This window comes from Ornithorhynchus anatinus, chromosome 11 (genome assembly GCF_004115215.2).
Source record: "Ornithorhynchus anatinus isolate Pmale09 chromosome 11, mOrnAna1.pri.v4, whole genome shotgun sequence".
NCBI classification, from domain to species: Eukaryota; Metazoa; Chordata; class Mammalia; order Monotremata; family Ornithorhynchidae; genus Ornithorhynchus; species Ornithorhynchus anatinus.
In genome coordinates this window covers 40221693-40239200 of record NC_041738.1, presented here as the reverse complement: position 1 = coordinate 40239200, position 17508 = coordinate 40221693, and the positions used below count along the sequence as shown (strand labels likewise).

The following is a 17508-nucleotide window of genomic DNA, read 5'->3' as shown; positions in this document are numbered from 1 at the left end:
TAAATATGACAGAGGCTCATCTCTACCGTTTCAAGTCCCTCGGGCGCCCGGCACCTGGTGACTAGCTGACCCACTTACTATGTGGTAGAGCTTTTGATGAAAGGAAGAGCTGTTTTTTCAGCCTCCCAAAACCATTAGGGAGAAGCCAGAAAACTGAAAAATTTTCTGAGCCTGATACCACTTTCTGGGGGGGAGGGGTATTTAATAAAGATTGTCATTGAGTGCATCTTACCGAGCTGGAGCCTGGGTGCTTTTGTTTGTTCCCTTCATGAGCCCTTAATTGGGAGTTAGCACTCCCTCATGGCCAAATTGATCCTGCCTTTGGGAGCGGGGTCATTTTTCCCTTCCATAACAAGATTCCATGCCCCTTCACCTACCCAAGCACTCTGCCACAAGAAAGGTGGGCACCTAAGAATGGCCGGTGTAGGGGGGAAAAGTATCTCAGGATGCACCTTCTCCCTACCGTGCCACCTTTTCACCCAGCCACTGGCCAGCTCTCGAATCTGCCTGACAAATTATCGTCAGGACCGATTCAATAGCTTAGCTTTCTGCTGAAAGCCAAGAAGGTCCGATTTGGAATGAAAAACAATCAATAAATTCAGTGGCTGTAGTTTTAGAGAATGAAAAACTGACGCAGCGTGGTCTAGTGGAAGGAGCACGGGCCCGAGTCAGAAGACCTGAGTTCTAATTCCCCTTCCACCGCTTACCTGCCGGGTGACCTGTGGCAAGTCACAACTTCTCCATCCGTCAGTTGCCTCACCTGCAAAAGGAGGTTCAATACCCATTCTCCCTCCTCAGAATGTGAACCCCACACGGGACCTGATTATTTTGTATCTACCACAGTGCTTGGCACTTGGTAGGTGCTCGACGAACGCCACAATGATTATTAGCCTCTTGGATGTAGCAGCACCTTCCATCCCTGCACTGGCAATAAAAATAAAGGGGGGGCTTTTCTAACCCAAACCCGAGGGCAGGGAGGCAGCCAGCCTGACTCTGCCCTGGGTCTTGGGGGTCCTAAAGCCTCAGACAAAAAGGATGGCAGCTTTCCGTGCTGCCGCAGGCTCAAAAAGACAAAAATCGGGAACTCCGCATCAAGGTGCCAGCCTGCAAACAGTAGGACCCTTATTTGCTCTAGAGAACCAGGTCTGCAAAATGCTCTATTTTACTATTTTACAGCAAGTCTAGACACTATTAAAACACAATGCTAAACTACACAAACCATTTTCTACAGTAGTTCTGAGGAGCTGTTTTCCTGCCTCGGTCTTTTTCACATAGCAAGTCTGCCAGGAAAGCAAATCGGTGTCCACTGAGAATCCTGAGGCATTTATTTCTCTCTCACCTTGGAGGGCCCAAGACCCTAATTTTAATACAGATACTTTCTTCATCAGAACCCACAAGCTCGTGCCAACACAGGATGGGTGGCTGTGTTTTCTTTGATTGCTTATTTAGCTTTCAGCTAAAAAATGGGCCAGCTGAAAGCTTACCCCAAATCCTGAGAAGCTCAACCTGAAGCTGGAGATCCAGGGAATTGTTTGAGGAAGGAGCGATCAGGAGAGGGGGGATTCAGTCATTCACTTCCATCCACCGTACGTTTGTGAAAGTCCTGCTGTCCATTTTATCAATGTAGAGGGAGCCCTGCAAGTGGTCCATCTCATGCTGGATGATGCGGGCTGGCCAGCCACTTGCCTGCCACACCACAGGCTCTCCATTCTCATCCAGCCCTGCAGAGAAATCAGAACAAGGGCAAATCAAAATGCTCGGCGTTGCCGTCTTCATACTACTTTGCACTGAGAATTATTCACGATTTCCAACCAGACACCACTTTCCCGGCTCTCATCCCGGTGATTTGCACATTGGGCATTGTCAAGGGCTTATTTTAGAAGACAGCTCACGCCTCTCTCACGTGGCGTATAATGTGCTATTAAACCGAGGGTGAATAGGTTCTTAGTTCTGACAGCTCACAGTTGTCTTCTTACAGAGAAAGGATTTGGGAAATATTACCTGTAGCTTAACTATGGTTATAAAGTGGTTGTTTCCCCTCACTTCTGATAAAAATCTTAGGTTTGAAGGAGGGCAGAGGTGTTGCCATAATATAACAAAACTGATTAATCGTGATATTTGTGAAGCACTTATCATGTGCCAAGCACTCTTCTAAAAGCAGGGAAAGATACAAGATAACAACGCTTAAATGTCTCTCCTTTTGGGTTAGTTCCCAATTAGTTGACAAGGTCCCCATCGATGTGAAAATCAAGAGTTACTCTCCCAGCTTTTACATATTTAGGAAGTTTCTCATCTGGGGAAATTCACCGCTCTAAAGAGAGCACAATGGCCGGGTACATCTGTCCTCCGGGCCCGACCGGCATCCCCGTACTTAATTCCACCACCTCCAAACCTGCCGATCTCTTCTCGGCGAGCTTGTGGAAGTGCTGCCCGGGGCAGGGGTATTATTCCAGCCTAGACCAAGGGGTAAAAGACGGTCCTCTTTGACTTCCATCTCCTGCCGCACTGGGACCTAATGGTTTCCTCGAGGCCCATCCAAAAGGCTGGGCTCAGGTGGGTGGGGGTGGGGTTACTCTTCCTGGGTGGAGGTTCATTCATTCATTCAACCGTGTGTGTGTAAAGGACTGTGCTAAGCGCTTGGGAGATTGGCCCACATCCTACCTCTGGCCTGGAATGCCCGCCCTCCCTCCCCAAATCTGCCAATCACAATTTCCCCCCTTCAAAGCCCTACTGAAGGCTTGCCCACCTCCAGGAGGCCTTCCCAGACGCAGCCCCCCCCTTTGCTCTACCCCCCCTCCCTGCCCCACAGTACTTGTGTACACATGTATGCATCTGTAATTCTATTTACTTAATGCCTATTTACTTATTTTGATGTGTATATATCTGTAATTCTATTTATCTTGATGCTATTGATGCGTCTTTACTCGTTTTGAGGTCTGTCTCCCCCCTTCTGGACTGTGAGCCTGTTGTGGGCAGGGACTGTCTGTTGCCGAATTGCAACTGATAGAGACCAACCCTGCCCAAAAGCGGGCTCAGAGTCTAGAAGGGGGGTGACAGATGACAAAGGAAAACAAGTAGTCAGGCATCAGTACCATCGAGATAATAATGTTGGTATTTGTTAAGCGCTTACTATGTGCAGAGCACTAAGCGCTGGGGGAGATGCAGACTGTAAGCTTGTCACTGGGCAGGGATTGTCTCTATCTGTTGCCGAATTGTCCATTCCCAGTGCTTAGTTCAGTGCTCTGCACATAGTAAGCGCTCAATAAATACTATTAAATGAATGAATGAATACAGGGTAATTAGGTTGTCCCACGCAGTCTTCATCCCCATTTGGCAGATGAGGTAACTGAGGCCCAGAGAAGTGAAGTGATTTGCCCAAAGTCACAGAGCTGACAGGTGGCAGAGCCGGGATTCGAACCCATGACCTCTGACTCCCAGGCCCGGGCTCTTATCACCGAGCCACGCTACTTCTATAGAATCTTAGATACGTACACATCATTAACAAAATAGTCATGAATAAAATCTACAAATCTGCACCAGTGCTGCGGGGAGGGGAAGGGGGAAGAGCCGAGGGAGGAAGGAGGGGGAATGGGGAGGGCTCAGTGTGTCCATTCCAAGCGCTCAGTACAGTGCTCTGAAGCAGCGTGGCTCAGTGGAAAAGAGCCCAGGCTTGGGAGTCAGAGGTCATGGGTTCGAATCCCAGCTCAGCCACATGGCAGCTGTGTGATGGTGGGCAAGTCACTTGACTTCTCTGTCCCTCAGTTCCCTCATCTCAGGTGGGACAACCTGATTACCCTGTATCTCCCCCAGTGCTTAGAACAGCGCTCTGCACATAGTAAGCGCTTAACAAATACCAACATTATAGTAAGCGCTTACTAAAGAAATACTATGGAATGAAGGCCTCCTGGAGGAGGTGAGCTCTCAGGAGGGCTTGGAAGGGGGGATGAGGAGGGAGGGCGTTCCAGGTCGGCGGTACGACCGGGGTGGGGGGGAGGAGGTAGGGGGGAGGAGGAGGAGGAGATAGGGAGGAGGAAGAGGTAGGGAGGAGGAGGAAGGAGGGAGGAGGAGGAGGGAGAGAGGAGGAGGAGGGAGGGAGGAGGAGGTGAGGAGGAGGAGATAGGAGGAGGAGGTAGGGAGGAGGGGGAGGGAGGAGGAGGAGGGAGGGAGGAGGGAGGAGGAGGAGGAGGAGGAGGAGGGAGGGAGGGGGAGGGAGGAGGAGGAGGGAGGGAGGGAGGAGGAGGGGGAGGGAGGAGGAGGAGGGAGGGAGGAGGAAGAGGGAGGGAGGAGGGAGGAGGAGGGAGGGAGGAGGAGGGAGGAGGAGGGAGGAGGAGGGAGGAGGGAGGGAGGAGGAGGAGGAGGGAGGAGGAGGGAGGGAGGAGGAGGAGGGAGGGAGAAGGAGGTGAGGAGGAGGTAGAGAGGAGGAGGAGGTAGGGAGGAGGAGGATGTAGGAAGGAGGTAGAAAGAAGGAAGAGGAGATAGGGAGGAGGTGAGGAGGAGGAGGAGGTAGGGAGGAGGTAGGAAGGAGGAGGAGAGAAGGGAGGTGAGGCGCGAAGGGTGGGCCGCACCTTCGATCCGCACGGCCCGGAAGCGGGGGACGTGGGCGGAGAAGCCGGCGATGCTCTCGCAGCCCTCGGGCTGGGAGTCGAGGCGGGCGTCCAGCACGCGCAGGCTGGGGTTGACGAAGACCTTGAGCGGGAAGGGGGCGAGGCGGCGGGCCTCCCGCAGCCGCGGCCCGCAGGCCCGGTAGGCCGAGTCGGGGAACTCCATGACCAGGACCTGCAGCGGCAGCCCCAGCTGCGGCGCGCTCAGCCCCACCGCCCCGCGGCTCCGCATCACCCGCACCAGCCGCCCCACCAGGGCCCGCACCTCGGGCCCGCCCAGGCGCGCCGCCTCCACGGGCGCCGCCACGGCCCGCAGCACCGGGTCGCCCACCTGGCACACCCGGACGAACGGCGGCCGCGGCGCCCCCACCGCCAGCCGCCGCAGCCAGCGCCAGGTGGACCGCGGGACGCCCGGGAGCTCCGGGGCCGCCGGGCCGGAGCCGGAGCCGGAGCCGGAGCCGCAGCGCCGGACCCCGACGCCCCGGCCCCAGCCGCCCCCAAGCCCCGGCCCCGGCAGGACCGGCGGGACCGGCAGGACCAGCCGGACCAGCGCCATCTTCTCCAGCTTCGGCGGCCCGTCCCCCGCCGCAAAGGGCTCTGGGAGCTGGAGTCCGTCGCCGCAAAGGGCGCTGGGACCTGGAGTCCGTCGCCGCAAAGGGCGCTGGGACCTGGAGTCCGTCGCCGCAAAGGGCTCTGGGAGCTGGAGTCCGTCGCCGCAAAGGGCGCTGGGACCTGGAGTCCGTCGCCGCAAAGGGCGCTGGAACTTGTAGTCCACTGCCCCCCCTCCCCCTCGGCCGCAAGGGGCGCTGGGACCTGTAGTCCGGCACCCCCTCCGCCAAGGGCGCTGGGAGCAGTAGTCCGGCTCCCCCTCGACCTCATTCATTCAATAATAATCATACTGTTGGTATTTGTTAAGCGCTTACTCTGTGCAGACCGCTGTTCTAAGCGCTGGGGTACATACAGGGTCATCAGGTCGTCCCACGTGAGGCTCACAGTTAATCCCCATTTTACAGACGAGGGAACTGAGGCACGGAGAAGTGAAGTGACTCGCCCACAGTCACACAGCTGACAAGTGGCAGAGCCGGGAGTCGTACTCATGACCTCTGACTCCGAAGCCCAGGCTCTTTCCACTGAGCCACCCTGCTTCCCCCGTATCTACCCCAGTGCTTAGAACAGTGCTCGGCACATAGTAAGCGCTTAACAAATACCCACATTATTACTATTATTACTATGTGCCAAGCCCGGTTCTAAATACCGGGGTAGATACAAGGTCATTTGTATCAAGGTCAGGCTCACGGTCTTCATCCCCATTTTACAGATGGGGGAACTGAGGCACAGAGGACGTAAGTGACTTGCTCAAAGTCACACAGAGGACACGTGGCGGAGCCGGGATTAGAACTCACGACCTCTGACTCCCAAGCCAGAGCTCTTGCCACTGAGCCAGGCTGCTTATCGCTGTGCAGCAGGGGGGGGCGGGGCAGGAAACAGCTTATTTTCAATCCTTAACAAGAACTAAATTACTCAGGGATTGGCATAAAACTAATCAGATTTATTCCTTAGTACGGCTGTGTTCAAAGAATTCTAACTCTCCATATATACCTACCACCCAACTACTTTGAATTTTTGACTCACCCACTGTCACTCCCACAGGGCATAATTCAAGGGAGCCAGTCTCCAGAGAAAAGATTTTTTACATCATTTAAGGCAATATTCTTTCTCGCTTGCAGGGCTGAATTCAAGTCCACGAGGTCTGGACAGACATCAAACCCCGGAAAACTCCCCCGCCTGACCAAACCGCCGCACCCTGCACCAAAATCCTGGCTGCGGTTCCTAAAAGGTCCCGTTTTAAGTGCCGTGGAGCGGCCTCCGACTCCAGCTCCTTGAACTTAGCCGGGCCCTGCTGAAGGGTCGGCCTGCAAAGGCTCTTCCTCCTCCTCTTCTCGAGCAGTCTTGTCTTCCACACTCTCGAGGGAAGGTCGGCCGGCGGATTCCAGGGTCTGCTCCCGTTCCGGGAGTTCTGAACTTGCTACTGGGAGCTCCCGGAGAAGTTCCTTTTCGTCCGGAGGGAAGACAGTTTCCTTCTTTGGCAGGACAGAGGCCAGCAGCTCCTGGACCACACTGACATTCACGTGTCCGAGATTCCCATACTTGGAGAGCTGCGTGGGTGGGATGCCTGATTCAGTAGGGGAGAAAAGTGGGAGAAAGAGAGGAGAAACAGCGTTATCCACAGAGTGCTTCACAAACCAGTGTCACTCAGAGAAACCTTTCGGGGAAAGTGACCGACACCTCTGTTTGAGCGTAAGCTTCTCGGGACCAGGAGATGCGTGTTTTGCTTCTGTTTGCCCCCGAGCCCTTAGTACGGTGCTCTGCACTTAGGTGCTCAATCTCAAATCAGTGATCGGCGAAAAGCGTTACGGAGCACCTGCGCACACAGCACCGTACTACACACACGACAGAAATGAGTTTACAGAATCGGCACCCTCGAGGAGTTCTACTATCTAGGTGGGGAGACGGACAGATAAATCACAAAGAGGAAGCAACGGAGTTCGTGAGCCATCTATGTAAGTGCTGCGGTCGTGAGTCGGGAGCCCTTAAAAGGGTTTAGGTGGGATGGAGGGGCTGCAGAGGCAGTGGGAGGGATATCAGGGAGAGACAGCGGTGTGTGGGAAAAGGGAGGGAGTTCTAGGCAGTGAGAAAGGCCACGAGCAAGGGGCCACTGTAAGAGCTGAGAACAAAAGTTACAGTGAGGAAGGAGGTCAACCTGATGGAAACAAAAGCGTGAGAGCTGGGGTGAAAGAGGAGAAGAGACAAGAGCGTAAGTACAAGGAAGAGAGCTGCCTGGGAGTTTTAAAGCCACTGGTCAAGAGTTTCTGCTTGATGCAGGGAGGACAGGATGACAAGCCGATACTTTGGAGTAATGGAGAGATGTGCGCAGAAAACACTACAGAAAAATCACCTGGACAGTAGAGTATGGGGCTGGGAAGGGGAGAGACTGACTCTGCTCCTCCCCCTTCCCCGCTTCACCTCCCCTCAGCTGAGCCCCCTTTCCCTCTGCTCCTCCCCTTCTCCTCAGCACTGTACTCATTTGTGTATATTTTTTATTACCCTATGTGTTTTATTAGACGTGTACATCCCCTTGATTCTATTTATCACGATGGTGTTGTCTTGTTTTTATCTGTCTCCCCCGATTAGACTGTGAGCCCGTCACTGGGCAGGGATAGTCTCTGTTACCGAATTGTACCTTCCAAGCGTTTAGTACAGTGCTCTGCACATAGTAAGCGCTCAGTAAATATTACTGAATGAATGAATGAGTCAGGGAGGTCAGCCAGGAGGGTGATGTAGCAATCAAACCGAGATCCGGCATGTGTCCGGACCAGTGTGGTGGTCGTTTGGAAAGAGGGGATGGGACACCTGGAAATGTGAAGGAAGAACCAGCTGAATTTGGTGCCCACGGGGGCTGAGAGAGAAAAGAAAAGGATGATGCCAAGGCCTGAGCTGATGACATCTGATGGACTGACGACTGATCCCCAAAGACCCTCTGTAATGAAGGACTGGCCCCTTTCAGTGAGAAACAGGAGAAGAGGCAGAGAGAGGAGCTGAGCTCCAGCTAAGAAACCACACCAGGAGAGTTACAACACCAAGGAAAACAAGGAGTTACCATCCCCAGCAGATCCTTTCGCGGGCGACTAGACGACACGGGGAGATGACAACAAAAACTGCATCAGAGAAGGGGCCGATAGAGGGATCTTGCTACTCCTTAGCAAGGGCCTCCACTCCTTCCCCAGAGTGAGGAATTTTCCCCAGAGCGAGGAATCAAATACTTGAAGAAAAAGAGAGGAGGGACAGTGACAAAAAAAAGAGCTTTGAAGGCTCCTCCTTGCCAGCCCTACCTAAAGTCTGGGCAATCTGAGCCGGGGGGAAGAGGACCTGAAGACATCGATTGAGGTAGGGGACCAAGTCTTCCAGGAAGATGGTGCAGAACTGGACGAACAGCTCCTGCTCCCGGCTGCTGAAGGCCGCCTCCTCCGCCCTGTGGAAGGCCAGGATGATTTTTGTCACCTGAAACGGCGGTGGAGACAGCGTCAGTCACACCCCTGCACCCACGACGAGCAGGGTGGCCCAGTGGACGGAGCCCGGGCCTGGGGGTCGGAAGGGCCTGGGTTCTAATCCCGGCTCCGCCCCTCGTCAGCCGGTGACCCGGGGCAAGCCCCTTCGCTTCTCTGGGCCTCGGTCACCTCATCTGTAAAGACTTGGGGAGCCCCACGTGGGACATGGTCTGTGTCCAACCTGATCTACCTGGTGACGACGACGATGGTATTTGTTAAGCACCTACTGTGTGCCGAGCACCGTTCTAAGCGCTGGGGTATTCATTCATTCATTCAATCTTATTTATCGAGCACTTACTATGTGCAGAGCACTGTACTAAGCGCTTGGAATGGACAATTCGGCAACAGATGAGAGATGATCTCTGCCCAATAATGGACACGCGGTCTAAATGGGTAGATACGAGGATATTAGGTTGTCCCACTTGGGCTCCCAGGCAATTCCCCTTTTACAGATGAGGTTAACTGAGGGCCCAGAGAAGTGAAGCGACTTGCCCAAAGTCACCCAGCTGTTAAGCGACGGAGCTGGGATTGGAACCCAGCACCTCTGACTCCCAACCCCGGGCTCTTTCCACTGAGCCACGCTGCTTCTCTTGTGTCTACCCCCGAGCTCGGTACAGTGCCTGGTACACAGGAAGCGTTTAGCACACACCATTAAAAATAATAATAATAATGATAACCCGTGCGGCCATGCCCAACGCCATACCGTGGCCTGAGCGCAGCGAGCGCTCGGTAACGACCGCTGACCGACTGACTGATTGCGACCTGCCCCCCGCCCTTCCAAGAGCATTTCGGGGGTTCCCCGAAGGGGCCCCCAACCTCCCGGCCCCTCACCTTTACGAGGGCGTCCTCCAGAGACACCGTCACATCCTGAGCCAGAGCCACGGGGCAACAGAGGCGCAGATCGTTGAACGAAAGCAGGATGTTGTTGAGGAAGCAGGCGAGAGGTGGGAAATCCAGGAGCACCATGGGAGGCTGCAGGGTCCCGGGCTGCGTCCCGGGCGGCCCCGGGGGGACGCCGCCGCCCGGGACGGATGGGGCGGAGATGAGGGTGTAGGAGTTCATCTCGTCCCGGAACTTCTCCACCGCCTCGTCGACCGCTTTCCCGAAGGCGCCCAGGGCAACCCGCTGGAAGACGGGGGCCAGCTGGCCTCGGAAGTCGGCCCCCACCCGGCTGAAAGACAGGCCGAAGTACATGCACTGGCCCAGCAGGGAGTCCAAGCGGCCTCCCACCCCTCGGCGGAGGTCGTCCTCCAGCGCCCGCAGGAACTGCGAGACCTTCTGCAGCACCCAGCCGTGGAATATGGCCCTCTCGTTCACGGGCCGCTGGCCGGCGGCCGGAGGCGCCAGCGGGTCCTCGTCCGAGAAGATGGCCCGGTACTGCGTGATGACGTCGAAGAGGTGGACGCGGCAGGCCTCGATGGTCTTGGTGATGTGGAAGTAGGGGTCGTCGCCGGGGACGGCCGTCAGGATCGCCCGGAGCCAGGCGTCGCGCGCCTGCAGGAACTTGATGCGCAGCTCGGCTTCGGTGAAGACGTCCATGCGCCTCAGGTAGCCGATGACCCTCAGGCAGGCGGGGAGCTGGATGCTGGTGCGGAGCTGCTGGATCAGCTGGCTCAGCATCAGTTGCGTCGACTGTCGGACTTCGTTCACGATGCCCTGCGAGCCACGGCGGGAGTGGGGGGGTGGGGGGGGTCCATCAACGGCAGGCTCGGCGGCCGCGGCTCTTTACCGACCACCCCTCCGCTCCTCTGACCCCGGCCTCCTCCCGTCGCCTCCGTCTTCTCTTTCGCCACCGACCCCTTACCCCTGTCCTCCCTCTGGCTTGAAACTGCCCCCCTCCCGGCCCCCCACCACCTTCTCTCTATCCGACCGACCGCTCCTCTCCCCCTTATCAAAGTCCTATTAAAAGCACATCTCCACGAGGACCTCCAAGACGGAGTCCTCACTACCCGCTCATCCCAGCACAGCGGACCGTGCTACGGGCCTGGGAGTCGGTAGTTCAGGGGTTCTACTCCCAGCTCCGCCGCTCGTCTGCTGTGTGACCTTAGGCAAGTCGCTTCACTTCTCCAGGCCTCGGTTCCCTCATCTGTAAAATGGGGACTGAGACCGTGAACTCCCCCCCCCCCCCCGGGTGGGACAGGGACTGTGTCCAACCGGATCTGCTTCTATCTACCCCAGGGCTTGGTACAGTGTTTGGCACAGAGTAAGCTGCGTGGCTCAGTGGCAAGAGCCCGGGCTTGGGAGTCAGAGGTCATGGGTTCTAATCCCGACTACGCCACTTGTCAGCTGTGTGACTTTGGGCAAGTCACTTCACTTCTCTGGGCCTCAGTTACCTCATCTGGAAAATGAGGATGAAGACTGGGAGCCCCACTTGGGACAACCTGATCACCTTGTATCCCCCCCAGTGCTTAGAACAGTGCTTGGCACGTAGTAAGTGCTTAACAAATACCATCATTATTATTATTAAGCGCTCCACAATTATCATCCCTCTTTTTTTGGTGTCCTAGGCACTTGGGGTCACACCCCCCCCAAGTCCTTTGATATTCTCCCCTGCCCAACCCCCGCCCGGCATTTACGTATATATTCATCTCTCATTTATTTTAACGTCCGTCTCCCCCTCTAGTCTAGGATCCTCGAGGGCAGGGATCGTCTATAACTCACTCCTTGGTCTTTTACTCTTCCCAAGCACTTAGGACAGTGGCCCGTACACAGTTAAGCTCTCGGTAAATGCCGCCGATTAACCATTCTGCTACAGCAACAGAGTAAAATGGCACTGGCTGGTGGCACGGGGTGGTGACGCAGACTGGGTCATTTCTAGGAAAGATACCTGGATAACGGGAATAGCAGAGTACTTCCTCTCCAACCGGCGCACGTAAGCTGCGAGCTCCAGGGCCTCCTCGTAGTAGCCATTGCGGACACAGGTGTCCATGAGCTGAGGGATCTCCAGGATCTCCAGGATCTCCGTGTGCCGGTTCAACGTCAGGTTATTCATACGGCGGCTGGAACCGATCTCCTCTGCATCCTTCACGAAGTTCCTGACGGAGAACGGGAAAGGAGCCCCGACTTTCACGACCGTCTAAACCCACGGGGGATCCCAAAGGACCTCACAGACCTTTTGCAAAAAGCCCCCAATTCCCCATTCACAGTCCGCCTGTTCTTCCGAGCCCTTACTCTGTGCAGAGCACTGGACGGAGCGCTTGGGAGAGCACCACACAACAGAGTCGGGGGACACGTTCCCTGCCTACGATGAGCTTAGGGTCTAGAGTAAGTCTGGCAGTTTGGTTTAGGGTTAAAAGGCAGCACCCCTCACCCCAACCGCCTCCGTTTACACCCCGTTCCTTGGGCCCTTCATCTGGAACTTTTGCTGACTGGGCCGCTCGGACTCCCTCTAAATGCAACCTTTTTCCCTCAGAAGAGACTTCCACCCTTCCCCAGCTCCTCTACCTTTCCCCTCAGCGAGAACACCTTCCCCTATCAGCTCCTTGTAGCTCCTGTCTACCAACTCCGTCTCACTGTGATCGAGCCATCAGTGGTATTTTATCGATCGCTTATTGCGTTCAGAGCACTGTACTAAGCACTTGGGGGAGGACGGTAGAACACGACAGTCGGGAGACACGGCCCCGGCCCACAACGGGCTTAGAGTCTAGAGGGGGAGAGGGACATTAATATACGTAAATCGTGGCTCCGTACATACGTGCTGAGAGACGGTGACTCAAGGGAGCAGATACAAGGGCGACGTAAAAGGGAGTGGGGAGAGGTGGAAGTACGGGCGTAGTCGGGGAAGGCCTCCTGGAGGAGATGTGCCTTCAATATGGCTTTGAAGGGGGGGAAGAGTCATTGTCTGTCACATATGAGGGTGTTGCAAGCCAGAAGCGAGAGAGACGAGATGGAGGAGGTACGGCGGGGAGGTTGGCATCAGAGGAGCCAAGTGGGTGGGCTGGAGTAAAAGCGCAGCGAGGTGAGGTGGGAGGCGGCAAGCGGCCTGACTGCTTTAAAGCCGACGGTGAGGAATTTCCGTTCGAGGCTGCTGGGGACGGGCCACCGCCGGGGGTCCTTGGACTCTCCCAAACGCTTGGTACAGTGCTCTGCGCACAGCGAGCGCTCGCTCAACACCACTGACGATGGGAAACATCCTGATATTTACCACTGATAAATCACCAATAGGCTGATGGAATACGATCGGATGAATGAAAACCGAGCGACTGAATGACGGGCTCGGGCTTCGGAGTCAGAGGACGTGGGTTCTAATCCCGGCACCGCCGCTCGTCCGCAGTGTGACTCTGGGCAAGCCACTTCGCTTCTCTAGGCCTCAGTTCCCTCATCTGTAAAAGGGGGATGGAGAGGGTGAGCCAAGGGAGACAACCTGATGACCTCCTATCCCAGTGCTTACAACAGTGTTCGGCACACAGTAAGTGCCTAACAACTACCAGAAATTATTATGATGTGGCTCAGTGGAAAGAGAGCAGGCTTGGGAGTCAGACGTCGTGGGTTCTAAACCCGGCTTTGCCACCCGTCTGCTGCGGGACTATGGGCAGGTCACTTCTCTGGGCCTCGGTTCCCTCATCTGGAAAAGGGGGATGGCGAGGGTGAGCCTCACGGGGGACAACCCGATGCCTCCCATCTCCCCCAGTGCCTAACAACTACCAGACTTATTATTATCATGATTATTATGTGGCTCAGTGGCGAGAGCCCGGGCTGGGGAGACCGAGGTCGTGGGTTCGAATGCCCGCTCTGCCCCTTGTCAGCGTTGTGACTGTGGGCAGGTCACTTCACTTCTCCGGGCCTGTGACCTCGTCTGGAAAACGGGGATGCAGCCTGGGAGTCCCACGGGGGACCACCTCATCGCCTTGTACCCCCCCCCAGCGCTCAGCACAGTGCTCTGCACCTAGTAATCGCTTCCCAAACACCAACATTATTATTACTTCCCCTCTCTGGGCCTCAGTGACCTCGTCTGGAAAACGGGGATGAAGCCTGGGAGCCCGACGGGGGCCCGCCCCATCGCCTTGTATCCCCAGCGCTCAGCACAGTGCTCTGCACCTAGGGAGCGCTTCGCGAACCCCAGCCTCCTCCTCCTTCTTCTCCTTCTTCTTCTTCTTCTCCTTCTTTTCCCCCCCGGGGTTCCCGGGTGCGGCCGGCGGACCTGCAGGCGCGCTGGAAGGCGGGCAGCCGCAGCAGGATCCGTCCGAGCGAGGCCTCGACGTGGGCGAAGAGGCGGTGGATGCGGTTCGTGCAGTCGGCGCCGCGGATGAAGGTCTTGTAGTTGGTGCAGGCCAAGGCCCGCGTCCGGCGGCCCAGCTGCTCCCGCTCCTCGGCCAGACGCTCGGGCTCGCGGCCCAGACGCTCCAGCCCCCAGCCGCTCAGCTCCCGCAGGTAGCCCGCCACCGACGCCCGCTCCCACGCGCCGCCCTCCCACAGCCGCTCCCGGAACAGGCAGGCCAGCAGGCCCTCGTCCTCCACCTCCCCCAGCGCCGCCGCCGCCGCCGTCGTCGTCCTCGTCCTGGGGGCGGAGGCGCTGAGGGCCGCCATGGCCGCCCGGACTCCCGCCCGGCGGCCGGCAGGGCGAGCGAGCGAGCGAGCGGGCGGGCGGGCCGCCAGGGGGCGCCAACGCCCCGCTCTATGGTCGCCGGGCGGAGGGGCTTCCGGTCCACGCGACAGCGGCCGCTCCGCCCTCTCCGTCTCCATGATCCCCCGCCCGGCCCGCGGGGTGGGCGGAGGAGGCCGCCGGCCAATCATTCATTCATCCATTCATTCACTCATCCATCTATTCATTCACTCATCCACCCATTCACTCACCCATTTATTCATTCACTCATCCACCCATCCATTCACTCACTCATTCATCCATTCACTCATCCATGTATTCATTCACTCATCCACCCAGTCACTCATCCATCCATTCATTCATCCACTCATCCATTTATTCATTCACTCATCCACCCATTCATTCACTCACTCATTCATCCATTCACTCATCCATTTATTCATTCACTCATCCACCCATTCATTTATCCATTCATTCATCCATCCATTTATTCATTCACTCAACCACCCATTCATTCACTCATCCACCCATCCACTCATAATAATGTTGGTATTTGTTAAGTGCTTACTAAGGGCAGGGCACTCTTCTAAGCGCTGGGGGAGATACAGGGTCATCAGGTTGTCCCACATGAGGCTCACAGTTCATCCCCATTTTCCAGATGAGGTAACTGAGGCACAGAGAAGTGAAGTGACTTGCCCACAGTCACACAGCTGACAAGTGGCAGAGCTGGGAGTCGAACTCATGAGCCCTGACTCCAAAGCCCGTGCTCTTTCCACTGCGCCACGCTACATAGGGGAATCAGGTTGTCCCACGTGGGGCTCACAGTCTTTATCCCCATTTTCCAGATGAGGGAACTGAGGCACGGAGAAGTTAAGTGACTCACCCACAGTCACACAGCCTGACAAGTGGCAGAGCCGGGATTCGAACCCATGACCTCTGACTCCAAACCCCGGGCTCTTTCCACTGAGCCACGCTGATTATAATGATGTTATTTTGTTCATTCATTCAATAGTATTTATTGAGCACTTGCTATGGGCAGAGCACTGTGCTAAGCGCTTGAAATGTACAATTCAGCAACAGATAGAGACAATCGCTGTCCAATGACGGACTCACAGTCTAAACGGGGGAGACAGCAAAGCGAAACAGAACAAAAACAAGACATCATCATCAAGATAAATTGAATCATGGAGATATACACCTCATGAACAAAATAAATAGGGTCATAAATAATGTAAACAAATTAACACATAGTAGGGGCTTAACTATATGGGATCCACATGAAAACCCACGCCAACTTGTCTTTTTGAAATTGTCAGACCAGTCCAGCAGAGTGAAAGCAAGGCCCGGTGGAAAGAGTGTGGGCCCGGGAGTTGGGGGACTTGGGTTCTCATTGCTGTTCTGCAGCCTTGGGCACATCACAGGTTCTCTGTGCCTCAGTTTCCTCACTAAGCTCATTGTGGGCAGGGAATGTATCCATTTATTGTTATTCTGTACTCTCCAAAGGCTTAATACAATGTTTTACATATAATAAGTGCTCAATAAAAACGATTGACTGAATTAGTAAATTGTTAGTAGAATTGTTAAGCGCTTATTATATGCCACACACTGGTCTAACGGCTGTGGGGGGGATACAAGGTGATCAGGTTGTGCCATGTGGGGCTCACAGTCTTCATCCCCATTTTCCAGATGAGGTCACTGAGGCCTAGAGAACTGAAGTGTGCCCAAAGTCACACAGCTGACGGCTGGCAGAGCCGGGATTAGAACCCAAGACCTCGGACTCCCAAGCCCACGCTCTTTCCACTGAGCCACATGATAATGATAGTAACTCTGGTAGTTGTTAAGCACTTACTATGTGCCAAGCACCGTTCTAAACGCTGGGACAGATACAGATACAAGGAAATCTGGTTGCCCCACATGAGGAAAGCAGCGTGGCTTAGGGGAAAGAGCCCGGGCTTGGGAGTCCGAGGTCTTGGGTTCTAATCCCGCCTTTGCCACTCAACTGTGTGACTTTGGGTAAGTCATTTCACTTCCCTGTGCCTCGGTTCCCTGATCTGTAAAATGGGGATGAAGACCGTGAGCCCCACGGGGGACAACCTGATGACCTCCTATCTCCCCCAGCGCTTAGAATGGTGCTTGGCACATAGCAAGCGCTTCACAGACACCATCATTAATTAACTATGGGGCTCCCAGGCTTCATGCCCATTTTCTAGAGGAGGTCACTGAGGCCCAGAGAAGTGAAGCAACTTACAGTAAAAATAAACTGGAGTATTTGTTAAGTGCTTACTAGGTGCAAAGCACTGTTCTAAGGGCTGGGGTAGATACAAGGCGATGAGGGTGTCCCCCGTGGGGCTCCCATGCTTCATCCCCATTTTCCAGAGGAGGTCACTGAGGCCCAGAGAAGTGAAGCAACTGAAAATAAACTGTAGTATTTAAGCGCTTACTAGGCGCAGAGCACTGTTCTAAGCGCTGGGGGGATCCAAGGCAATGAGGTGGTCTCCCCTGGGGCTCCCTGGCTTCATCCCCACTTTGTATTCTATCTATTCTATTCCGAATCTATTATGGAAAGATCCCGGGCTTGGGAGTCGGAGGTCATGGGTTCGAACCCCGCCTCTGCCACCTGTCAGCTGGGTGACGGTGGGCAAGTCCCTTCCCTTGTCTGGGCCTCAGTTCCCTCATCTGTCAAATGGGGATGAAGACTGGGAGCCTCACGGGGAACCACCTTACTCTGTATCTCCCCCAGCGCTTAGAACAGTGCTCGGCACAGAGGAAGCGCTTAATACCGACATTATTACTACTATTATTGCAATTGTTTTTGCCCGTCCGTCTCCCCCGATTAGACTGTGAGCCCGTCAATGGGCAGGGATGGTCTGTGTGGCCGATCCGTCCATTCCAGGCGCTCAGCACAGTGCTCTGCACCCAGTAAGCGCCCGATAACTACTATTGAATGAATGAATGAATGAATGAATGTTCCCGATGACGTCACCGAGGGCCCAGAGAAGCGACGTGGCCCAAGTCGGCCAGCGGGTGGGGCGGGGGCGGGATTAGAACCCAGGACCTCGGCCCTCCGAGGCCGGGCTGTGTCCACCGAGCCCCGTGGGCGGCCTCCTTCCCTCGCTGAGGTGACCGGGCCCGGGCCGCGGGCCTGAGGCGACGGGCCGCGCCATGGCGGGCAACTACTTCCGGGTCGCCGGAGAAGGGCGCGCCGCAACCCGGAAGCAGAGGCCGGCGCGGGGGCGGGGGGGGCGACTTCCGCTTCCGG

At 55.7% G+C, this 17508-nt stretch overlaps 2 protein-coding genes across 3 annotated transcripts; both read right to left on the bottom strand.

Annotated features, from left to right (window-relative positions):
* Positions 1 to 1302: 1302 nt before the first annotated feature.
* Positions 1303 to 5157, bottom strand: PDF (peptide deformylase, mitochondrial). The gene is made up of 2 exons (XM_029076091.1): positions 4566 to 5157; positions 1303 to 1721 (listed from the first exon to the last, which is right to left on the bottom strand). Exons 1-2 carry the CDS (start codon positions 5155 to 5157, stop codon positions 1564 to 1566), a joined length of 750 nt encoding a protein of 249 aa, XP_028931924.1. The 3' UTR covers positions 1303 to 1563.
* Positions 5158 to 6129: 972 nt separating this feature from the next.
* COG8 (component of oligomeric golgi complex 8) lies at positions 6130 to 14271 on the bottom strand. Of its 2 annotated transcripts, none has more exons than XM_029075887.2 (5): positions 13848 to 14271; positions 11535 to 11742; positions 9539 to 10363; positions 8492 to 8660; positions 6130 to 6774 (listed from the first exon to the last, which is right to left on the bottom strand). In XM_029075887.2, the coding sequence occupies exons 1-5, from the start codon at positions 14231 to 14233 to the stop codon at positions 6488 to 6490; spliced, it is 1875 nt and encodes a 624-aa protein (XP_028931720.1). In that variant the 5' UTR covers positions 14234 to 14271; the 3' UTR covers positions 6130 to 6487. The 2 variants fall into 2 exon arrangements, with proteins under 2 accessions (XP_028931720.1, XP_028931718.1); XM_029075885.2 differs by having other exon boundaries at positions 8492 to 8631.
* Positions 14272 to 17508: the final 3237 nt, after the last annotated feature.

Excerpts from the sequence above, each read along its gene's own strand:
- PDF (XM_029076091.1), bottom strand. The coding sequence starts at position 5,157 with ATGGCGCTGGTCCGGCTGGTCCTGCCGGTCCCGCCGGTCCTGCCGGGG. Across the intron at positions 1,722-4,565 it reads CCGGGCCGTGCGGATCGAAG|GGCTGGATGAGAATGGAGAG; the intron begins GTGCGGCCCACC and ends ATTTCTCTGCAG.
- COG8 (XM_029075885.2), bottom strand. The coding sequence starts at position 14,233 with ATGGCGGCCCTCAGCGCCTCCGCCCCCAGGACGAGGACGACGACGGCG. Across the intron at positions 11,743-13,847 it reads GCCTTCCAGCGCGCCTGCAG|GAACTTCGTGAAGGATGCAG; the intron begins GTCCGCCGGCCG and ends GTTCTCCGTCAG. Across the intron at positions 8,632-9,538 it reads TGGAGGACGCCCTCGTAAAG|GGCGGAGGAGGCGGCCTTCA; the intron begins GTGAGGGGCCGG and ends GGCCTTCCACAG.